General features: G+C 50.4%; 2 protein-coding genes across 10 annotated transcripts in view; one reads left to right on the top strand and one right to left on the bottom strand.

Moving 5' to 3' along the window:
• SPMIP2 (sperm microtubule inner protein 2) overlaps positions 1-8,288 on the top strand; it is a 160,916-nt gene extending 152,628 nt beyond the window's left edge. For 8 of the 9 annotated variants that reach the window (XR_009540206.1, XR_009540199.1, XM_060147522.1 and 5 more), the window contains one exon: positions 7,745-8,288. Coding sequence is in view for 7 of the 9 variants with exons in the window: in XM_060147522.1 (XP_060003505.1) it covers positions 7,745-7,792 (48 nt within the window). In the remaining 2 variants the exon portion in view is untranslated. Of the gene's footprint in view, positions 1-1,200; positions 1,723-7,744 lie in introns of those variants that run through there. The other variant, XM_060147526.1, reaches the window with a different exon arrangement.
• FNIP2 (folliculin interacting protein 2) overlaps positions 310-24,857 on the bottom strand; it is an 88,114-nt gene continuing 63,566 nt past the window's right edge. Inside the window, 5 exon segments of the mRNA XM_060147532.1 lie at positions 310-3,827; positions 5,714-5,829; positions 9,382-9,582; positions 23,695-23,851; positions 24,655-24,857. Coding sequence (XP_060003515.1) covers positions 3,749-3,827; positions 5,714-5,829; positions 9,382-9,582; positions 23,695-23,851; positions 24,655-24,857 — 756 coding nt within the window. The 3' untranslated portion in view covers positions 310-3,748.

Here is a 24,857-nt window from a genome sequence, read left to right as displayed (position 1 = left end):
ACTAAGGCTTTCACCCACCTGAATGTCAGCAGGATATTTGTGAGTCGCACAGGAGGTGGGATAACTCCTCATTCCGGGGTGCCCTGCATGTGACAAGATGTTCTCCTATCCCCCTCAGCCCCTGCCCACCCTGTGCCAGGAGCCCTCGCCCATCACCGTGCTCACCAAAGAGGCCCTACGTTTCCCAGACAGCCCCGCTGAGAGTCACTGACATATACAGTGGGCTCGTGTCAGCATGAATTACCGGAAATGAGACGTCTAAGTCTGATTAAACGTAACAAACGAACCATAGGCAGTACCAGGAAAATGTTCAAGATAAATTCAGAAGGTTTATTGCACCAAATGCCACAGAAGAATGGATCAAAATGATACGTGAACAAGTTTGAAGAAAACAATTTCCATACATTGCCATTGATACCTATTTAACTGATCGAAAACATCAAGTCCTACCAATTTGTCTTCATGGAACTTCAGTAGTAACAAATCAATCCCAGAATTTTCTCTTGTAAACCACTTAAACTTAAGCACGTTGCAATCTTGCTTTCAAGATATACGGTTCACCAAAGATGGACATTTAAAAATTAACATTCAGAGGGGGCTGCTTGATTTAGGCAAACAGTATATTAAAAGGTCCCCTCCCCCAAAGCACAAGAGAAAACAAATGGTTCACATTTACCGAGAAGCTAAAGGCTTTTTCAGTTTATTGGTGAAAGTATGCATGAACAAAATACTTTCAAAAGTATGTGTTAGTGGAAAAATCCAGATATTTAAAAGAACCGTGGGGTCACTTTATATCCTTTATTTTTATGTACAACCAACTCTAGTGAGGAACCTAAAAAGCTACAGGCTGAATTTTATAAAATCTCAGGACCTAATTGGAAGGGCCTAAACAACAGTTTAGTATCGCTTAGCAGGCAGGGATTTTCCTCCCTCGAAAAAAGTTAACGTTGAAAAATATGGAAAGTTTAAAAAGTTGCGATGTGTAAACGGCAGTTCCATGGGATGTGAAAAGTTTGGAGTTACTTTCATTAAAAAACAGCACACTTCAGAAAAATGGATTGAAGCCTATACAAAAAGCTATTTAACACTGATAAAAATAAAATACTTTGGAATTATGCACAAGTATGGAAGCTACATTTTAAGTTTTCATTGTCATGTTTAAACGTACACAACGGTCTTTACATTCACATCACCCGTCAGTCTATGAAAAATAAAACCGCGACATGCTAGAGAGAGGCCCATCACGGTCACGCGGGCACACACCGCTCTGTCCTGCCTCCCAGCTTGCGTGGAAAAGCAAGATGCTACAAAAGGTGCACTCAACAGGTAAGACGTCAAAGTTGAAGAAACCCTAAAGGTGGAATCCTGTCAACTGAGGTAGTTTTCTCTATTTGTACTTTTTTTTTTTTTAACTTTTGTTTCTTTTCTTGAGGTGGGCCTGGGCGAGGGTGGGTCCCTTCCTTGCCTCTTGGGCTAAGACAGACCCAAGCCACCAGGTGGGGTCCGGTGTGTGTCTCAACACAGTTCCATGAGATTCTTTTCCGCTTTTGGGAGGAGCTTGAGTTTAGGAGAGAGCACAGGTGGGTGTCCTCCAGGGGAGGGTTTATGAACGAGCAGCAACACATCCCTGGTCTGCTGTGCAGGCGGCAGCCGTGAGGGTCGGGGCTGCCCAGGGTCCTGAGCGCTCTCCCTCCGTCACCTTCTCCCGGGAGAGGCGGGGGACAGGAGATGCGGAGGCAAGGCCAGTTTCCTCAGCTTCCAGAGGCTGGGCCGCATCTTTAATGCGTGGAGTTTAGAATCGGCCGTTTGAAGCTCAGCGTCCCCCGGGCCGGGTCTACTGCTCACCGGCCGCTACGTGCACTGATTTTGTTCCTAGTTATTGTCTGTGAAGCCCTGGCAGGTCGGGGGAGGAGGGAGGGGAAGCGCCCAGAACGTGTCAGCGAGGAGAAGGGAACCGAGACTGCGGGTGCTCGAAGCCGGTGCGGAGGGGACACTGTGACCTCACTCAGCACGGACGGGGAGAGGGTGGCCACGGGCGAGGTCCACGACAACCGCCACGATGCCACGGAGCCAAGGACTCGGCACACCCGTCTCGTGCCAGACATCAGGCAAGAGGAGACAGAAAACGTAGAAGAATGGACAACGTCACTTTTATGAGAGAAAGGCATGCGATACAAATCCAAGATCTTAAGCGCCTCAACACGCCTCTCTGCATTTCACACCGTAAAAAGAAAAGGGGGGCGGAATTCCCTGGGGTCCAGGGGTTAGGGCTCGGTGCTCTCTCCCTGCGGAGGGCCTGAGTTCAGTCCCTGGTCGGGGAACGAAGATGCTACAAGCTGCCTGGAGCAGTCAAAAGAAAGAAAGAAGATTTATTAAAAAAGAGAGGGGGAAGGCTGCAGTTCTGACCTATTCCTAAGAAAGGAAGAACACACCTGTGTTTCTCCATTGGTCCTGCCACTCTCCTCTTTCAAACAAATAACTCGCGTGCATTTGTCAGAGAGTAAAGACAAAGATGAATGTAACTTGGATTTTGGGATCAGGATTTTATCAAGTAGAAAATACGAAGTCATCTTAACTCCTGAAAGGGAAGTCGTTTCATATTCTTAAGTGCAAAGGCTACATGGAAAGGACCGGCATCAATTCATGAAAGAGAAGGAAATCAGAGCCTGGTTATAACGAACCGACCTCAAGATCTGCAGGTGTAACAGTTCTGCTGTACTGGGTTAGCCCCCTGCCTTTCAACCCTCCATTTACCAAAGAGGCTTTTCCTTTACCCTGGATGACGGTCAGTAAACTAACGTTAACGTCAACAGAAAAGTAAGGATTTGTAAAAAGCACACGATGCTCACAAACAAACAGTGCTTCATTTTGGCAGGTTTTATACTACGGGGCAGTGAAGTTCTGGGAAGCTGTTTTGAAAAGGACATAGGGATTGGAAGGCACAGAGATGATAGTGTAAAAATTCAGCTCATATCTGGATTGTTTACAAACGTTCAAACCAATTCATGAGTCATCCTGCACTCTCGCAGCTTTCACTTCCCACCCGGACAGCTGCGCCTTTTAAAGTATAAATAGTCATTTGTATTAACTAGGATAGGAGGAAGGTGGCTTCCGCGGGAGGAGTTCAGCCACAGAACCACTCGCCGGCTTACAGAACCAACTTCGGTGAACGGCCCCGCTTGAAGGGCTGCCGGGAGCTGCGAAGCGTCTGGAGAAGCCGGGCGGGGCCGGGCCGAGCTCGCCGCTGCCAGGGAACCACACGGGGCCGGGCTGAGGACGCCGCGCCGATTCCTGCCTTGATCGCACCAACGACCTGTCGCTGACCTACCCGTGGCTGCATCTCGAACACGGTACACGGGGACAAGATGGGGAGGCAGCGGGTTCCTGGAGCTCCCGGCCCCCCGTGCTTTGCGCCAGACGGTGGCGGTGACGCCGCAGCCACTGGAGCGGAGGGTGGCGCGCGGGCTTCACTCGGCCGCTGACCCGGGGTCCCCGCGCTGACCGTCTTCTCAGGACGGTGGGACCCCTCTCCCCAGCTTGGGGAGCTCGCGCTGGAACTCGGAGATGTCTCAGCCCCGCTTCTGGGCCCCAACGTGCTCACACCACCGCCCGGCCCGGCCCAGCGCGGCCGGCCCGGCTCCGTCTGCCCTGCCCGGGCCTCGCGGTCCTGGGGAGCGGCCGTCTGTCCTCCCTCCTTCGGCTGAGCGGCTGATCCTTCTTCCACGGAGCAGCTGTCCTGAGCGTCAGCTTATAAGAGTATCTGAGCGACGTACGGAGAGTGAGTGCTGGCGACAGCCGTCAGCAGGGGCAGGTCGTTGGACTCGATCCTGAAGGCGGAGAAAGGAGGGGACGTTGCTTTAAAGCAGCAGGACTTACGGGAAGGGCCCCGGCGCCGGACCCCAGGGCTGGCCGGTCAGTGCCCAGAACCGATGACGGAGTGAACGAGGCGGGGACACGGGAGCCTGTCCCTGCGACTCTACGTTCCTCGCATCCCTGCGCGGCCTCTGTGCGAGTCCCCCTCCGGCCAGCCCTCCCGGCCTGCGCCCCGAGTCTGCACCGGCTTCACGTTCGTCTCTGGGAACGCATGACGGTGGCAGTGTCTCCAGAACCCCGGAGATTTCTTCAAGGCTGACACGCCCGAGACCCCCAATGAGCATGTGCCCAACAGTCACAGGCGGGCATGGGCAGAAGGCCCCGCGTCCTGGAGAAGTCAGGACAGTCTCGGTCCTTGAAATATGTCCTAATGCTCTCCCTTGATTTCCAAAACCAAAGATTAAAAATATAACCTAAAAAGGCAGCTGGCATGAGCTCGTGGAGTTTTCCATGCCTTCTCCAGTAATGCTCCCTCCGGATCTCATTCCAGGGCAGACAGGGAGCTCCCAGCACCTTAGTGCTGCTGGCCTGACCACGGGAGGGGCTAAGGAGGGGCTGGAGGGACCCCCACTAACAAGGCGCTGAGGGGCCTGGTGACGAGGAGGTAAATCCCCCCTCACCATCCTTCTCGGGGTGCTGATGGTGGGCACCTGTCAGTCAGGGGCCAGGCAAGCGTCCTGGAAATAAAACTGCACATCCTGCCTCGGAAACCGGATCGGGTATGGGGTAGGACTACAGTGAGGCTGGTGAAGAGGTCTAAGTAAAAAGTGCAAAAGCAAACGCCTCAAAAGGGGAGAATATTGGGCTTCCCTGGTGGCGCAGTGGTTGAGAGTCCGCCTGCCGATGCAGGGGACACGGGTTCGTGCCCCGGTCCGGGAAGATCCCACATGCCGCAGAGCGGCTGGGCCCGTGAGCCATGGCCGCTGAGCCTGCGCGTCCGGAGCCTGTGCTCCGCAACGGGAGAGGCCACAACAGTGAGAGGCCCGCGTACCGCGCAAAAAAAAAAAAAAAAAAAAAAAGGGTGGGGGGAGAATATTTTTTAAATGATGTAAGAAAAAAAAAAAGTGACAGGAAACGCTAAGAGCCAAACAATACAGTGTAAGTCACATCCTGGGTGTGAAAGATGAAAAGTCCGACAGGAATGCAGAGGCCTGAGCCTTGAAATAATACTTCGATTGGCAGGCTTAACAGAGAATTTCAGGGTTGACGCTTTATACACGGTATTTCCTTGCCCCAAAGTAGTGGCGGGGGGGGGGAGGTCATCATCACAGGTAAGGGAGAAAACGCCTCATCTACACAATGTCTTTTTGTTACTTCTCTGTGGAAAATTAAGCAGAGAGTAAAACACAAGTCAGAATGTCTTCCCCCGGAGAAGTTAGGGCAAAGCCTCTGGAAAATGATATACGTTATCGACAGCATGCACGCCTCCTCTTCTGATGGGCTCATAATAAAAGGAGGAGAGTACGGTCACCCCGGGACGTGCAGACGGGCCCCCAAGTCCAGGGGAACGGCCCTCCCCGCCTCCTCCAGAAAAAGCAAGGAAAACACAGCTGCTGCCGCGTGTGTGACAGCTCGTGACTCTCACATCCTACTGAAATGACGAGAAATGGGCAGATGGAGTAGGATTACGCTTTTCACTTCAAGGATAAGCTAATCCAGGGGGAAGACTCACGAGGCGCCACTAGCTTCAAGGTCTGCATGTGTTTCCGGGTGTGACACTCCAGTATCAGATACGAGAAACATGCCGTTCACTGGGGAGCCCCAGAGGCTGGACAGGTCAGTGGGTAGAGCGCAGGGGACAGCCCCCTGCAGGGGGATGCTAGCACTCCCCAGAACTCACCCCAGAACGACACTTAATTCCTTCACGTGCACGCGCGTGTGTCCACGAAGGTACTCAGACAGCATCTTACTCTTCAGGTACATCTCCTGTAGTCTGTCTTCCAGGTGCATGACGCACTGCAAAGCCAATCACGCTCACGGTGAGGGCGAGAACTCGGACCTCCGCCAACGTCTAAGAGCCGCAATTCCCTCAATCCATTTCTAAGTGCGCTACTGTCATCTCACCTCTTTAACTTATACTTCAAGAATTACAACCCAGCTCAAACCCTACCACGAGCAGGGATGAGAACAGGTTTTTGTCATCAACAAGGACCTACCGAAAAGCACAGGGAACTCTACTCAGTACTCTGATAACCTATATGGAAAAGAATCTGAAAAAGAATAGATACGTGTGTGTACCACCGAATCACTTTGCTGTACACCTGAAATTAACACAATGTTGTAAATCAACTGTACTCCAATATAAAATTTAAAAAAATAAAAAAGAATAGGTTTTTGTAAATCAGTAAAGTTTAATTTTTCCAGTGACTGTTAAGATCTTCATATATATTTTCTGGTCTTTCTAAAAAAGCATTTGTTTCTACATAGTTAAAATCATTCTATAAGTATACTTATTTCTTGCTTTCAAAAAACTTTCTAATAATCCTTTTTTCCCATGTTATTAAAAATTCTTTATCAATATAATTTTTGACTGATTTTTCAGAATGTGAATTTACCATTACTAAAATCACATAGCCATCTGCATTTTTGTTATTATACATAATTTTGTAAAGAGTACCTTTCTTGTTGTTTTCCTATATCTCAGATTATTTTGGTGCAATTCATTCCCAGAAGAATGACCGGAACAAGGTTATTCTGAACCATTTTTTTTTTTGCTCTCAAGAGTGTATTTTAACCAGGTCTCTAGTAACAATGAAGAAAGGGCAATTTTGTTCAGAACATCTCTACCCTTGGAACTGTGTCCAGCTTCGTTTTTAGGGAACAGCAGTCACTCGTGTCTTGCACCAGAGGCAAATGCTTTTGCATTTGGCAGGGAGACCGATCCAGGCAGCTCAGTAAGTCACCTGATGGCTCTGGCAAGGGTCACTCCATCAGACATGATTTTCTTCTAGACCATTATGCCTGCTATTTTCAAGGTAAAGAGATTAACAGATGCACTTGAAAATGTTGATCTCGACCACCCGGGCTGATCAGTGACATGGAAAAAGTATCCACTTGAGATGCAATCTTTTCCGTTTTTCCTTGGCTTAAAATCTTAAGTGCATCGTGTTGTGTGGCCGAAACACAACTGATAAGTGAGTAAGAGTAATAATCAAAGCAAGGAGGATTTCGCCAATTCTCCTGGGGGAAAATGTTCCCCCAGGAAAACAGAGTTAAGTGCGGAAAGGTCTCCTGTTCAGTGTCAGTTCCTTGTGGAGCAAATACAAAGTTTTAGTAAGAGTGTTGTAAAATATTAAAAAGAACACTGACGTTACGTTGAATCCTTTATGTTTTAAAATAGTGAATTTACTGTGTTTTCATAGTCCCCAGGATAACTGTGTGTTGCGGTGCGGAAGTAAACAGAACATTCGTTCATATGGAATGTGCACGGGACTTGCAATCAGAGCACTTAGAAAGCTTTTTCAAAGCCTGACTATGAAATTGAACTGTTTCGGGATTCCTCTCCCTCCTTTCTGAGATGGATTTCTTCAACTTTAACTTCTGAAATTTTAAATAGCTACTTTCTCTTTTCGTACTGAAGGTCCTAACAGGCCTTTAATCACGTTTCATTCGAGTGACTCTTAAGGAGAATTTTAAACTGCAGGTGAAATGTTCTTTGATCTTGATGTTGTCAAGTCATTCATATTATTAAGTGGTTATAGGTAACTTATGTCTAAATGAAGTAAAAAGAATTATTAACCGTGGTAATTTACTGCTAGGATAACTAAGACATCAAACATAGCAAGAGATATGGATTATAGAATACAATATAAAAGTTTGGTAAATATAACAGTAAAAAACTGTAAAATCAAATATCTCTCTTCCCTTACAGAAAAGCAGACTTCGGTCTCTAAATCAGCACGATGCAAGTTGCTACTAGAAGGAAAAACTGCCTAAAAATGTAGGACAAGCATCAGGTTGTAACATGCCACAGGTGGTGTCTTCTGTGTTACCCCTGAGAACAGGGCGCCTACAGTTTAAAGCCCAAATAAAGGTTTCAGTGAAAAGGTGGTGTCAGTCTTTAAAGCCATGAACACTGTTCACACAACTGGTTCTCACTAAGTTACACTAATAGTAGCTGTTTCCTGAGTGTGTGTAACATCCAACACTACTTCAAGTGCTCTACCTGAATTATCTCACTTAATTTTTATAACCAGACAGGATAGGTTCTGCTGTGCCCCAGCTTCGACAAGGCACACGATTCAGAAGCAGAGAAGCCTGGGTCTGAGTCCAGGCCACTGAAAGCCCACGGACTGGCCACCACTGTCCACTGGCTGCCAGGGCATCTCATCTCGCCTGACCTTGGACAGGTAGAAAGCAGCACCGTGGAGGGTCCTCACACGTGCCCGTTGCCTAGGCACCACCTGCACTTTGCAGAGGAGAAAGAGATGCCCGACGAACCAACGGCAAAGCCCGGACGCGACCCCCGTGATGTCCAGTGGCGCCCCGTGATGCTGTGCTGCCACCTGAGGTGACAGCCAGTGTTTCAAAGCACCTCCTCCAAGGACAAAGGAGTCCTGACCTTCCGAGGTGTGGTGCACCTGCAGATCTGGTCACGAGAGCTCAGGGGAAACCCTCCATGAGCAACCAGGGAGGTGGCTCATAGTCAGCCTCCTACTTGGTTGTCAATAGCCCTGCATCTTTTGCAGAGGCCGGAGGCTGCAAGGGAGATGCTGTTTGGTTTGGGGCTGACGGAGGGGGAGTCCAGAAAGCTGGTGAGCTCATCCCAGCTGCAGCCCCGCCAACTCGGGGGCTCTGCCCTGTACGTGCCCTTCAGCTGCGCTTCTGCTCTGGAAACCTTGCTCCCTTCCTTGCTAAATGTATTTTCTCTAGATCTCTCTGCACACAGACACACAGACACACACACACAGGAATTGGTTTTGCATCTTATTCCATGGACTCAGGGAGAGCTGCTGATCATTTTCTTGGAGTTTAGGGGGTCTGTCTACTGTTTGTATTTAATGTAACGTTATCAAAGTGATTTGAAAATCCCATTCGAAAAGGAACAGTTGATACCATCCCCTATGGCTATGGTGCTTCAGCATTTTAAGTGTTTACACGAACGATATTCTATTTATCCATAACAACTTTGGGAGGATGGTCTCTGAACAGATGGAACTAGTCCCTTTGGAAGCTGGCTGGCTTGCATTTGACCTGAGGACGGGAAAACCAATCAGTCCCCCAAAGGAGGATTTTAAATTTCCCTTTATGCTCGATCCCTGCCCCCATACCATACTTTCTCCATGTAACTTGTTCAAAAAGACCGTGTCACTCTGTGCTGTCTCCAGAAGGACTATTGCTACTGAATCCAGCCCGTGTGCTGGTTTTGTGTCACACGCTCTGTTTTCACTGATGCTAACATCCAGTTAGACTAAAATCAATACGCGGGAATTCGTGACTTTATAACCACGATGCTGCGGAAAATGCTTTTTTAGCTCATTTCTCTGATGGTCTGAGAACGATACTTACAAAGTCGGCGGGGAGGTGAAGCCTGTAAAGCTGGAGGATGGACTGAAGCAAGCTGGACACCTGGCTTGAGACCAGGACGTCCTGGCCGAGTTTCGTGCTGTCTACCGCCTTCCTCTGACTCGTGGCCACCTGGACGCTCCACTTGTCCGTGTCTGCAATGATGCACACGGCCTCAGCGATGGGCTCGTCGAGCACGGGGTGCTGCGGGACAGACACACGGGGTCAACTCTTCACCATGCTTCCGGTGACATCGGAACGTCCAGAACTTTCTGTGCAGCGTCAGACTCAGGGGCAGAGGTGATGGCGGGAGCCCCGAGCCCTACAGGGACCCGAGCTGGGGTGTCATCCCATAGTCGTTTAAATGTTAACTTGACAAAACTGCACCCAGTCATTTCCTTCCTGCGCCCAGGGGGCACACTATAAGCGTCATCAAACATGCAGAGGTAAGCAAAAAGGCCTGTGATCTCCCTACATCCCAAGACATTAAAGCCCGTTTCCTTCTGGAAGACTGCACTCTCCTTTTATGCTTTTTGTTTTTATTTATTTCTTTTTTTCCCACGAGTCTTGTGGGATCCTAGCTCCCTGAACTGGGATGGAACCCGGGCCCCCTGCAGTGGAAGTGTGGAGTCTTAATTACTGGACCGCCAGGGAAGTCTCTGCACTCTCCCTTTAACGTGGAGACGGTCAGAAAAAGGTGTAGGAGTCTACTGCCATTCTTCCCATCACAAGGTTTGGCAGGGTAACTTAGCAGTCCCTGAAAGGTATAGCTTTAATCACGAGGCAATATTTATTCAGAAACCGTGTGCTACATGCATGTATCAACTCCAGGACAACCAAAATCAGACGGGGCTAGAGAGCTGTGTATCAAGATGAGGCCAAAAGGCACAAGTGTGGCTACCGATGAACATACTTCAAATACCAAATCCTCAGTAACCGGGCAGTGACGGACGGAGCACATAGGAAATGTGCCACGGGGCAAACAGGGTGAACACGAACGCAGTCCAGGAAAACGGCCTACAGGAGGCACGTGAAAAGACGCTCAACGTCACTAATTATTAGAGAAATGCAAGTCAAGATTACAATGAGGTATCACCTCACACCGGTCAGAATGGCCATCATTAAAAAGTCTACAAACGATGAACACTGGAGAGGGTGTGGAGGAAAGGGAACCCTGCTGCAGTGTTGGTGGGAATGTAAACTGGTGCAGCCGCTATGGAGAACAGTGTGGAGGTTCCTTAAAAAACTAAAAATAGAGCTACCATATGACCCAGCAATCCCACTACTGGGCATATATCCAGAGAAAACCATAATTCGAAAGGATGCATGCACCTTGATGTTCACTGCAGCACTATTTACAATAGCCAGGACATGGAAGCAACCTAAGTGTCCATCGACAGAGGAATGAATAAAGAAGATGTGGTACATATATACAATGGAATATTACTCAGCCATAAAAAAGAATGAAATAATGCCATTTTCAGAAACATGGATGGACCCAGAGATTGTCATACAGAGTGAAGTAAGTCAGACAGAGAAAGACAAATATTGTATGATATCGCTTATATGTGGAATAGAAAAAAACGGTACAAATGAACTTATTTACAAAACAGAAATAGAGTCACAGATGTAGAAAACAAACTTATGGTTACAGCGGCGGGGGGGAAGGGGGAGGGATACATTGGGAGATTGGGATACATACACACACTGCTACATATAAAACAGATAACTAATAAGTACCTACAGCACAGGGAACTCTACTCAATGCTCTGCAATGACCTGTATGGGAAAAGAATCTAAGAAAGAGTGGATCTATGTATACGTATAACTAGGAGAGAGGAGGGGGTGGGCAGGTACGCAGTGAGCCGGAGACAGACGCAACGCGCCTCGAAACCGGCGGCCGCGAGCCCACCTTTCTGAGCCTGTCACTGAAGGCACAGCGGGCGTGGCCTCCTCCTGTCACGCGGCCCCTTCCGCTGCCCTGTGGTGGCCCTTCGCTGCTTTGGCTGCTGGGCCGAAGTTCCTCGCACGAGGTTCGTCCTGATTCCCCTCTGGAGAAGGACCTTTCCCGGGAACATCCTGGCGGCCCCTCCCTGCGTCACAGGGTGGGAACAGGGCCCAAGCTGGGCCAGTGAGACTCTCCCTGCCGCCCGCCTGCCGGGAGCGGCTGGGGTCACCGCACTCCTGCTCGCCACGAACACCCACAGCGATTCTTGGTTCCTGCACTCCCACGGGTGCCTTGTTTCCTGCCGGCCCAACCCCAGTTCCTCGGTCCCCTGACCATTTCTAAGAATCCCTAACATCCCTTCCGGCTGAATTAACGAGAGTCGGTTTCTGCCGCTTGCAGCAAAGAACCCACACAGGTACACGGCCTCGTCTCGGGTGACTGAGACCCGAGATTTTTGAGACCTAACACTAGTAGTGGGAAGGCCGATGGTAGAAACCCAGATGCTTGCTGTCACGCTGTCCTTTCACCAGGCGATCTGGCTCCCTCGTCTGGGGCTTTTCCACTCAGTCTTTGTGTTCTTTGTCACAGATGGGGAAGCGACTGAATGAGAACTTTGGTGAGACCAACATTTTTTTCCTCAACTATATCCAGGATGGAAACTTTCACGTTTTAGAATATTTTTCCCATTGAAGAGAAGAGCAAATCAGGCGAAGTCTAGCGGCCCAACATTTATTTAAGCACAGGTTAAGCGTGAGAAATAAAGAATAGGGCAAAGCAGATTCCTGAATGAATGAAGCCCAGTTTCCCAAGGATGGCTCTCATTCTTTAAGACTTGCTACCAAACAGTCGAAATGCTGACACACACGACCCTAAATTCCCACTCTCACCCACAGGTTTTTGTGACCCCTCGGTCCTACCCTTCTTGCACACTCTCCAAAGCAGAAAGTAAAGACCGGGCTGCAATGACTTCCCTTTACAAGTTCCTGCAAGTCCTTGCTCAATCCGTATGTCATAAATTCACTGCAAGAGGACGATGTCTTGCCATCGGTGTACCTGGTCCTTATGAGCAAAGGAAATGGAAATTTGGAAATTTAAAAGATTTGTATTTTGAGCTCAAGTTCCTTCAATCTTTGCCTTTATCAGAAATTCACAGTGTGCTGGGTATAGCACACCACGGATCTATAGTGAGACCTTTTCTTCAAGGGACTTACGTTCCGCAAGTATATATATAATCATTAAAGACCAGAGGCCAGCGTACGTATGGTGAGTGGAATGCATGCCAATCCCCTTCACCCGGATTTCACTCACCTCCCTCCAGCAAGGTGTGGAAAAAGGACCCAAGCCAGGCCAAGCAGATGCGCCTCCCCTGAGATTTCCCTGTGAGCAGGGGGCCAGGAGGCCGAGAAGGGTTGGGGTGAAAATCTAGCTTTTGTTGGATTGTTTGCAGTAGGTAATTTGGGCCCTAGTTTCCAACTCAGCACAATTTCCTAAATGACTTCCCCAGCATCGTGCCAGGGAAGGGAGCAGGGTGTGGACCCGAGGAAAGCACACAGACAGCAGCTTATGGGGCCCCGTAACCACACACAGAGCTCCGCCTTCGGAAGTGAGCCGCTGGCATGAGGGCAGCGAGGCTCACTGGGGAGGCGATGCGTGGAAGGCTGCCCAGCTCCCAGCGAGCCCAGGAGGCTGCAGACCCAGGGGTGGTAACAGCAGAGGAGGGACAGAGGGGTTGGCTCAGGTATCTTACGAGGAAGAACGAAATGGGTCAGAGAACTGTGAGAGAAAGGAAGTGAGCGTAAGCCATTTTTAAATCACTGGTGGAAACCTGAGCGCAGACCTAGCACAGGAAGGCTCGGTCTGAAGGCTGGGACAAACGGACAGGAGGTCGAGAGCCCACCCCCTGAAGGAGGGGCTGACTCTTCTCTCCCTGGACTCTCAGCTCCTAGCCCAGGACCAGGCCCTCAAGAAAGGGGACAAACTTAAGATGGACCAGGTCAAGCACAGCGGTGACAGGGCAGGGAAGCACGTGCAGCCCGAACACAGCACGGTGCCCCCACGTGTGCAGGCTCCAGGGACACAGAGAACCACGGAGAGCTGTCAGGGGCGCACCTTAAAAAGGAATTACACAGGGCACGAAACTCAGTATCCTGTGACAAACCACAATGGACGCGAGTATGAAAAAGAATATATGTGTGCAGCTGACCGTATCATGGTGTGGCTGATTAGTCAATGTCTAAGCTTTTAGAATTTAAAGAACTCCATGATCCAGAAGACCATGCCTGGATTATCAAAGGAACACTCACCCACACACGCCCTCCGCCCTGCCTGGTATTCAATGGAAAATTCCTCTTAGAAAGGGCTCTACTTTTAAAAATAAATTTATTTATTTTATTTTATTTTTACTTTTGGCTGCATTGGGTCTTCGTTGCTGCACGTGGGCTTTCTCTAGTTGTGGCGAGCGGGGGCTACTCTTTGTTGCGGTGCGCGGGCTTCTCACTGTGGTGGCTTCTCTGGTTGCGAAGCACGGGCTCTAGGCGTGTGGGCTTCAGTAGTTGTGGCATGTGGGCTCAGCAGTTGTGGCTCACGGGCTCTACAGCACAGGCTCAGCGGCCATGGCGCACGGGCCTAGCTGCTCCGCGGCATGTGGGATCTTCCCGGACCAGGGCTCGAACCCGTGTCCCCTGCATTGGCAGGCGGATTCTTAACCACTGGGCCACCAGGGGTCCAAAGGCTCTTTAAGGCATATAGAGAACCACAATAAACAAAGGAAACACTGAATTACATGATGCTTCTTATTACTTTTCCTTATGAGCCATATCTTAACTGTAGAAGTAATTAACAGTGAAATCTGTCAGGCGGGTCTCTTAAGTTCATGATTTTATCAACTTCACGTACACACCAGGGTACACACAAATACAGACACTTATCAGCAACAACATACATGGCGCAGTGCTTTTGAGAAATTAAGTACTTTACCAAATGCTGTAAAACGTTAAGACTGAATGATTCAAACACCTACTAGAAGCCCAATCCCTCCAGCTCCATCCTTAGAGCTTGGATCTGATATTTCACCAAGGAGCCAAGGCTCCGAAGTTGGACACGATTGGGCTTAACTGTCACCTCCATCACTTACTAGTCCTGGGGCCTCAGGGTCTACGTCTGCAAAGTGTGATCGTACTTGGTTGAGAGTTTCTGTGAGAAAAATGAGCGTGGAAGACGAAGTGCAGTGCCCACCGCTTGTGGGGGCCTCCTGCTGCTTCCCTACACCACCACCTCCATGTAACCACGTCCCCCAAACCCTCGCAGCACCACTTCCCTCACCAACCCAGAACCCTACTCCAGCACAGACACCCCAACGCCCAGGCTCAGACCTGTCTCTTTCCATCCTGGAAGCTCCCGTCTGGGCCCACCGGCACGTGCACACGCTCCCCTCCAGGGCGCCCTCAGAAGAACTCCCTGCTCTGGGCAGGCAGGTCGCCCACCTGTTACTCGGGCTGTGCCCAGAATATCTTCCGGGCTGCCTGCTAAGTCTTCCAGTTCTTCAGGGGCCCAGCCTGGGTCCTCACGCCCCTGCACCCCTCAACAGGACTCCCCGCGTCCAGTCTCTGGCATTAAATCACACGGTCTTAACTTGCTCTGGATTTCACATCTGTTTGTCTACTCAGTGATTTCGTAAGTAACTCAAGGAGAGAACTCACATTTTTCTTCCATAGTCTCGGAAATGAGCAAAACAAAAGGCAAGGCATGTGCTAAATATCTAACGCATGCTGGCTCTGTTGAACAATTCTCTATTTCTTTATTTTTAGATTCAATCCAGTTCCTATTAAGTCATCCACACAACTACTAACATACTTCTTTTCCACGTATTGCACTTAAGTGACTAACATTTCACATGGTTACCTTTTTCCTTTTTAAAAATTTTTATTGAAATATACTTGATTTACAATGTTGCACTAGTTTCAGGTATACAGTAAATTGACCCATTTATACATATATATATACAAATATATATATATTTTTTACATTCTCTCCCATTATAGGTTATTACAAGATCTTGAATATAGTTCCCTGTGCTATACAGTAGGTCCTTGTTGCCTATCTATCTTATATACGGTAGTGTGTATATTTTAATCCCAAACTCCTAATTTATCCCTCTCCCCTTCCCTTTGGTAACCATAAGTTTGTTCTCTATGTCTGTGAGTCTATTTCTATTTTGTAAATAAGTTCATCTGTATCATTTTTTTAGATTCCACATATATGATATCATATGGTGTTTGTCTTTCTCTGTCTGACTTGCTTCACTTTGCATGATAATCTCTAGGTCCGTCCACGTTGCTGCAAATGGCACTAATTCGTTCCTTTTTATGGCTGAGTAATATTCCACTGTATACATGTACCACATCTTCTTTGTCCATTCCTTTGTCGCTGGACATTTAGGTTGCCCCATGTCTTGCCTATCGTAAATGGTGCTGCAATGAACATTGGGGTGCATGTATCTTTTCAAATTATGTTTTTCTCTGGATATATTCCCAGGAGTGGGATTGCTGGATCACATGGTAGTTCTATTTTTAGATTTTTAAGGAACCTCCATACTGTTCTCCATAGTGGCTGCACCAATTTACATTCCCACCACCAGTGTAGGAGGATTCCCTTTCTCCACACCTTCTCCAGCATTTATTATTTGTAGACTTTTTGATGATGACCATTCTGACCAGTGTGAGATGATACCTCATTGTAATTCTGATTTGCCTTTCTCTAATAATTAGTGATGTTAAGCATCTTTTCATGTGCTTCTTGGCCATCCATATGTCTTCTTTGGAGAGATGTCTATTTAGGTCTTCTGCCTATTTTTTGACTGGGTGGTGGTTACCTATTTCTAACTCAAGAGTAGGAAAGTACCAGCTCCCATGTATGCTTCCTTCAACTACTGATGAGTTCATCAAACCTTTCTTGCCATGAGTACACAGGATGCAGTCCTGCTCTATAGAGAGGAACGTGAGGACAAGAAGTACGAGAGCTCATGAAGTATCTTGGCACGTTAGAAAGAGAATCTAGGAACTCATTCAAGTGCTTCTGACTTGTAGCTCAATGAGCCTGCCAAGCCCTCTACTTTGAAACCCTAGGAGCTTGTCAGGGTGGAAATCCCTCGGAAGACAAGATTGCAACAACTGGGAATGACACTTGCAACATAATGACAAGAGGAGAAAACACAGTCACCTCTATTATGACTTTGCTAAGAAACTTCCCATCTTTATGCTGCTGGTATTGCCCAATACATACTCTAAAAGTCCCTTCGGGACTTCCCTGGTGGCGCAGTGGTTAAGAACCCACCTGCCAATGCAGGGGACACGGGTTTGATCCCTGGTCCAGGAAGATCCCACGTGCCAAAGAGCAACAAAGCCAGTGCGCCACAACTACTAAGCCTGAGCTCTAGAGCCCACAAGCCACAACTACTGAGCCCACGTGCCACAACTACTGAAGCCCGCGTGCCTAGAGCCCGTGCTCCACAACTAGAGAAGCCACTGCAGTGAGAAGCCCGCACACCGCAACAAAGAGTAGCCCCCGCTCGCCGCAACTAGAGAAAGCCCATGCGCCCATGCGACCACGCGCAGCAACGAAGACCCAACGCAGCCAAAAATAAAAATTAATTAATTAAAAAAAATAAACCGATCCTTCGTGAATCCTCAAAGATGCCAGCCCACATGTGGCTCACAGGTAACAGGTGTGCAGACGGACGCTGGTACTCACAGCCAGCTCTACAGTCTGCTCACTGATTACAACAGTGCAGATTGAGCAACCAGGATGAGCCACTGGGTGGCCTGTTTCACACACAAAGGGAGCAGGTGATTTATGACTCAGGTAATGGGAAGAACCTCTCTGTTTCTTTTATTTTTCTCTGAAACATTCTGAATTATAAAACATAAGATTCTTGGGTATTATCTGAGTGTCAATTTGCTCATCACCTCCTAGAAGATATTTCTGTCAAGTTCTACAACTTTATTAAACTGAACTTGAGTCAGAGAACGTGACATGACAAAACACCTTTCAAAGAAATCCCCCCCCCCCGTTATGTTATAGCCCCACGACTTAACAACAGCAGCTCTTACATGGCTTCAAGTCAAGCCTTGGGTTGCTCACAGAGAGAAAATGGACGATCAGTGCCCTGAGGGCCACAGTCTCAGCACCTGCTCTTGGTTAAACGTCATCGGATCCCGTTTATTCTTCTACCTCCGTAGGGGCCAATCCCCCTCCATGTCCTTGGAACCGAGGACTTAAGCGACCCGAGCCAGTCCTTAGCCAGTCCACCCACTTCTGGGCGGCCGAGGGCGCCTACAGGACGCAGACACGTGTGGATGGCTGACCAGTTTTTATTAAAAACCTCAGTCTCACATCCACGCAGAGAACAGGAACCTGATTACCACTCGCCGTTCTCCAACACTTCCTCCAGCCTACAAAGTCATCCAGGATACTAAACACTAAATGCTCAGCATGCAGGCTCTCCCGACAGCAGTTACAGAGACAGACAGACAGACAGACAGAAGCTCCCGTGGCGGCAGAGCCGGCTCCGCCTGTGGTTAGTCTGTAGCCCCTGGGGGAGCCCAGCCCCCTCGCCCTCTCTCTGCTCATCCCCACTGTAGACGTCACCTCCTCCAGGAAGCCCCCAGGCTGTCCCGTGCCTCCCTGCCGCCCCCCCCCCATGTCCTGCCGCTCAGCGAGGGTTTGTTTATATCTACCCTACTTGGGAGTCAGTGGGCTCACTTCATCTGAAAGATCGCAGCCATTCTTCCTTCAAAGGCTGTTTCTCTTTCCCGCCTTCTGTATGCGCGACAGAACCTTCTCACTCAAGCCTCCAGGTCTCTTACTTGCTCTTCCACATTTTTTCACGCGCCTCTGTCTCTGAGCTACAGTCAAAGCGGTAGTTCTGCATCTAGTCACTCTTTCACAAACGCTAATCCTCTCTGGCTGTATTTAATCTGCTCTGCTCTTTAACCTACCCCCGAGTTTTAATTTCCATGACTGCATTTTTCCATTTTAGCATCTCTCTTCGGCTCTTTTACAAATCTAAATAGTCGTGTGTCATAACAGACGGTCTTTTTAAAGATTCCAATTCCTTCTTTTATCACCGTAACCATCTTAAACATACCTACTCAACAGTTACTCTGGACTGTTGGAGGAGGGCTAACGCCCCTGCCTGTACTGGTCACTCTCCCTCACCCTGACCACGAGCCATCGTGTTGGAGTTGTTTTATGTGCTCTATGTGTCTCTCGGAAACAGGCTCCATGTGGGTCTCTAAAGGCTTCCGAGTTGTGATAAGGTAGAGAAGGAGAGCGAATCGATCATTCTGGACCACGGGCACTGCTGAGGGGTCCTGGGAGGTGAGGACGTCAGGACCTGGGGCAGCGGGAGCGGGGAGGGTCCGGTGGGGGGGCAGGGTCCAGAGGAAATCCCTGACCTTCTGTGTGTCTGTGCCTGCGGACTTGTGGACACAGGGCGCAGCCTCGGGGATGCCTTAAACGTCAGGACGGTCACATGCTGAGGAAGGAAAGAGTTTAAAGTCGAGGAGCGGTGCTCAAGGTCGAAAAAGGTCATCAGAGCAGTTATGGGAGGATGTGCCTGACGCCAAAACACAACGTAAGAAGGCTGGTACACAGATTTTTCTGCAGAGAATGGCAGAGACGTCCAAATATTTTGCATGTAATGAAAAAAATTGAGGAAAACATAAAATTAGCCATGCGCCTGATATTTACAAGATGCAAGAGAAATGATGGCTTTGAGACGTATAATAAGCATTTTATTCTCCTTTAGGTAAAGAAAAAGAACACAAAGGGCCCCAGGCGGCATGTCCAAACAGAGAACTCTTCCCCTTTATGTCTTAAAGGCAGACTCTCTGCCGCGTCCCTCTACTTTAGAAGGAGGGTCACACTCAGGGGCACAGCTTCATCTGCAGGAACACACGCTCCTCCGCCCAGCGCAGGGGGACCGTGCAGCGTCCCTGGGCACCGGGCCAGGCGCTGGACGGAGAGACGCCCGCAGGCCTGGTGGAAGAAAGATGCTGGAGGCATATCCAAGCACCGCGTGCAAAGGGCCTGGGGCAGGTTCAGAGAAGGGGCAACGTTGGGACGGGGCCTGCAAAAGGCACTGGGGCTGCTTCAACAGCGCCTGAGGCAGAGGGAGCAACGCACGTGGCAAGGAGGTGAGAGAGAGGGCGGGCCGCTACAGGCTGGTACATGGTGTGACCGAGCCGCACGGGAGAGCAGGGCTGCACGTGTGCATATGTATCTGAAACACATACAGGGGGCAGTTCCAGCCAAGGAGCCTAGATTTCACTCTCTAAAGAAACAGGCCCCTATCAGAGCAGAAGAGTGACTGACAGAAGCCACGTTTGAGAAGGAGCCCTCCGTGGCCACGTGCAAGGCTGGAAGGTGGAGGGCAGCTTAGGAGGAGAGGGGTCACCAAGATCTCAGACCGGGGTCGGCGATAACCCAGAGATCGGTAGTTTTTTCAGATGTTTTTAAAACCCCCATCTGCAGTAAGAAACGCGTTTTAACGGCGTAACCCAGGGATACAGGTGCATCCACACGTACAGCCCCCAAGAGCCAGCCGGTGCTGCAGGCCCGCGCCCTGCTGTGCACGCCACCCCGCGCCGGGACGTGTTCCGTCTCGCCAGCAGGTCTGCCCCGCAGCGCTACGGACCTAAGGCTGCTGCTGACTCCGGCCACCCCAGCGCTGCCCGCGCTGCTAAAGTGATGCCCTTCGGTCGCTGTGACTCGCTGTCCTTGCGTCGGCTCCCTGGCTGCCTGTGCTGCACGGGCAGTCAGGTGCTCACGGCACGCGTCCCAGCCAAGCCGTCGGCAGAGCTGCCCCGCTGCGCTGCTGACTTCTGCATGTTTCTGCAGTCTGTTGCTACTCTTAAAAAGAAACGGAAGAGGCTGCCGTATCCAGCCGGTGCCTCGTTTCACAGAGCATTCTGAAGACGCCCAAAGCCCTGGAGCACAGTTTTTGTTAAAAGAAACACTAATACATGATGTTAATCTTGGTCTCCATGACCCGACCCTACAGAGCTGGAGCGGCCTGGCCGCTCCTCGCGAAGCCACCAGGGGAGGGAAAGCAGCCGCCGTTAGCGTTGAATGAATGGGTCCCGCTTCTGTTCCACCACCCCCAGCAGGAGCATCTTGGGAAACTCATTTACAAAGCGCGTGCACGGGTGTCATTGTAACAGCTACCGTCTGTCGGCGTTCAGTAACGCGCTGGATGCTGTGTTCAACACTGGATGTGCATCATCTCACGGTCTTCAAGCAGACCTCTAACTGCCGTCATTTTCTAGAAAATGAAACTGATGCTTAGACGATTAAAGAATCCCGCGCCAGGCCACGAAGCCACGAGGGGTGAATCACGGGTCAATCTCAGGTTTGCCTGCCTTTAGAAGCCAAACTCTTAACTGCTGGGTTACGTTTTATCTGTTCCTCTAAATACATTTTTCTGAGGCTTAGCGAAGCCAATGGATTTACCTGACGACCAGCGAACAAGTGGTAACACCAAAGCGTCAGTGTCAAGTCGGTCTCCTCCACGACCTCCACTGCCCCGTAACGTAATACCTGCCCCAGCCCCCGTCAGCAGTACCCGCAGGCGGACAAGACACGTGAGAAAAGAAGAGAGAAGAAGCTCCTTGAGAGTCACAGGTGCAGAGTGAAGCTGGCTCGCTCACCCTCTCTCTCCTACCTCACCATTTAAAGCCAAAAGGAAAACAGAAGAAAGAATTCGCGTTTAGATGCGGCAGGAAAAGAATGAAACTAAATATGACTTCAGCCTAACTGAAGGCAGCTGTGTAATCTCTACGTTAGAAGGCAAAGAAACAGTTCCAGTGACGGAACAGAGGTAGTATGTGGATTAAACAAGAACACGTGTTTAAATATTTAAAGACCATCAGAACCTTACCACGTGGAAGCCAGTAATAAAAATCAAAAGGAGTGAAATAAAGTTGATACAGCTTCCTTTCATAAGAGACTAGGATAAGGAAACGCACAAAAAGAAACTCTTAGTATCGGAAGCTCCAGATGCAATGCCTCAGTGAGAGAAGAATCTCCACAAGCTGGCCCACCGACGCTGCACAAGTACGCATTTACGTAAGACAGATGTGACAATCCAATCGTGCACAGGCCTAGAGAGCAGATCAGTAATGTAGATCAACTGCTTTTAAACAGTTACTAAAATTCCTTCTCCAAAAACAATTAGGAGTCTCAAAGCTGGATGAAGTCTGGCATGAACACTAGAAATTATTAACGTCCGAAAAAGAGGTTTTCGAAAGCAAATTACAGTAAAGCAATGCATCCCGAGCCCCTCTTCCTCAGCAAGCTGTTATTTCAGCCCTGACTCTGCTCATGTACTTGTTCTTGGGCCTTTGTGTCTTCCTCTGATAACACACTCAAGAATTTAAATAATTACTAGGCTTTAGGGGCAGTAAATTCAATATAACGCACCCCCCCACACCTCCTAATTTACTTTTCCACAAATATTCGTCAACGGCAATTTTTATTCAAGCTCTGCCACAGAGCAGAGCCCCAGTCTGAGAAGCAGTTTAAATGGAACGCTTACTTCAAAAGCCAAATCCATTAAGATGAACGTGATGAAGTGACATGAGAACTCTGCTAACGCTAACCGGACACATCCTGAATGCAGTACGCTTCTGAACACAGTTTATGCCCCTTCACAGTTTCCTCTTAACACCCAAGCCGGCTGCACGGGGCGTGTTCCCACCATCTGACACAATACAGGTTTTTATGGTCAGCAACTTTCCATCTCTCAGGCTGACTGCATAGTCTACAGAGGTGAGAACAGCTGCAGTGTGAAAACACTACTGCAAGGAGAGAAGATGAGAGATGACAAGTCTTTACGAGTTACAAACAGAGGAAACATGGTTTTGTTTTCTTAAATATAAGAATTAGAGCGCTAGATGGTCACCATGGAAACCTAATACACAAACCTCTGAACTTGTCAGCCTGTGGAAGATATAAAAAGGGTCATGTATGGTTTTGCAGATAATAAGGGCAAGACGGGCTACCAGTCGATAGATGCGTGTCCACAGTGGGGCGGGCACTGAACATATTTCTCTGAGGTCACCGACGTGCGGGCCTCTGAGGTGACAGGCAAGGACACAGTGCTCGTGACGGCTACGAAGATAGAATATTAACGGCACTGCTTCCTTCCAGGGCCAGCCTGGGGAGGGTGGTGGCCAAGCACAAAGCAGGGCGGGTCAGGATCGTGGTACCAACGACCACACCACCACCCCGGGCGGGCGGGCCCGCAGCCTCAGGCCGCCCTCTCCCCATCTCCCTCCCTCCCCGTTCAGGGGGGTGAGCGCATCTGCTTCACCACCAGGCTTTTCTTCCCATTTCAGAGCAACACCTCCAGCCTGCCTGGCCCGTGCCTGATGGACGTTTGGTCTTCACAGAGGAGAAGCTCAAGGTCAAAGGCAGCACGCACTGCCGTCTGTCCACCTCTCCAAAAGGATTTGCTGGGCGAGGAGGAAGGTAGCTAGCCAAGTTCCAATTTTCCTAATGCGCTGAGAACTTTCCCTATTGCCCAATACAGTATGTTTCCAATGCAAAACAGCTATTTTTGCACATCTGTCCAAGAGCAGCTCAACTGAAAACAGGTCTGTCAGACTGACAGCATTTCCATCGCCGCTCAGTTCCTGTCGCGCTGCAGAGAGCGGAGAAGCGCTTAGCGGCAGCCACAAGGAAATCTTGCAGGAAGACTTGTTAATCTCTACACAGTCATTCTCATGCAGCCATCAAAGCGAACTTAATGACACATCCGTTAAAATAAATTACTTTTAGGATCTTGCAAGGAGCGGCTAAGAGGCAAACCATATGTGACATCCTTTCGGCCCTCCCCGTGAAGGCACACGGTTGTCACCATCTGTGCTGACTGCTCTGTCTGCTCCACCCACCCGCCCCCAGCCCCACCCTTCACTCGGGTGGCTCGGGAGGTGACCTCTGTGGGCCCTGGGACTGCGTCTGCATCAGCTACGACCTTGCTCTGTGGCTTCTGGCTGGGCTCAGCCAACGGGGGGCACCAAGAGAGCTCAGACGCTGGAGGAGAGCGAGGTGAGGTCCCCGCCCCTGCCGTGCTCCTGCAGCCAGGCGGGCCCCCGCCGCCTCCCCCACTGCTGCCCGCCCAGTGTGCTCACAGCCTCCAGCTGTTGCTAATCCCCGGGTGGCTCACCAGCCTCGCCGGTTCCCGCAACCCTGCCCGCATCTCCAGCGACAATCCCTCGATCGCACCCGTTGCCAAGCACACCCCTGGCCGCCCCCCCCCCCCGCCCGCCCCGGTCAGCAGCCCGAGGCGACCAGCTGGCATCGCTCACCTGGACCGTGTGGACCAGGTCGGCGGCCAGGCACTGCTTCAGCTTCTCATCGCTGCCGGTCCCGTGAAGCACCAGGTCTGGCATGTACGTGGGGCAGTAACCCGCCAGGAGGGAGCGGCCGAAGTTTCTCACGTTCGGGGTGCTGACGCTCTGAGACCTACGATGATACCGGCCATCAGAACCCACAGCGAAAACGCGCTCCCTTCTTGCACTGCAGCTGGAACAAAGCCCCAGTGGCACAGGTGAGAATAACAGATTCGGGGTGGTTCAGATCACAAGTCCTCCAGCAAGTGGGTCAGTGGTGCAGGAAAAGGAAGGGAGTTGAAGGGAAAAAGGAGTTTTCCTAACGGGGAAGAGCAGGGAAAACTGAGTACTCTGGCGGCTGGCTGCGAGCCTGGGCCTGCACCTCACACAGAGCATCCTCCAGCCACCGTGTGGAGAGAGGAAAGGGGGAGTCTGAGCGTGCTCAGGGGATCCTGGCGAAGCCTGGCTTGAGGAACTCGGCACACCTGCTCAGGGTGCAGCCAGAACAGCGAAAGGCCAGCAGGCATCTCTAGTTACTGCTTCACGGACCAAACCTCAACTGACGGAGCCTCAGGAAGAGGGGCTTTTCCTGACGCATCAGGCTGCTCTGACCGGCAGGCAGGAGAGACCCGCAGGATGTCACCCACCACCTCCCAGGCTCGGTGTCCGCGGCCACAGATCTGCCGCGGGGACGACGGAAGATGACACCCCTGCTCCCCACTGCCCCCGCGTCCCTTAGCGTCCCCCAGTGTCCCCAAAGCTGCAAAGCCGCCGCCAGCTCCCGGCTCAGAGCTGGGCTGAGGAAGGGCAGGCCAGTCTGGGGACACTAATGCTTGGAGAGAATAATCCTGCCCTGTAGCAGCCCACAGCAGCGGTGCCGGTGGGTGCCGGCTGGACGCACATCGTCTCCCCAGCCCGGCCCGCCGCCGGCCTTACCTGGGCAGCGGCAGCTCCACCTCCGGCGACCCTTCGGGCCGGTCATGCTCACTGTCACCGTCACTGCCGGGACCCAGGTCCGGCGAGGCCGGCGCACACGGGTCGTCGTCACTGTCGCCGAGGGCGCTGTCCGAGCTTTCGTTCCTGGGGAGGCCTCCTTCCCGCCTGAAGCCGGCGTCCTCGCGCGGCACTGCGGCCGCGCA

This window comes from Lagenorhynchus albirostris, chromosome 4, assembly GCF_949774975.1.
Source record: "Lagenorhynchus albirostris chromosome 4, mLagAlb1.1, whole genome shotgun sequence".
In the NCBI taxonomy this organism is placed as follows: Eukaryota; Metazoa; Chordata; class Mammalia; order Artiodactyla; family Delphinidae; genus Lagenorhynchus; species Lagenorhynchus albirostris.
Note: the sequence above shows the minus strand (reverse complement) of the source record. Positions and strands in the feature narration are given on the sequence as shown.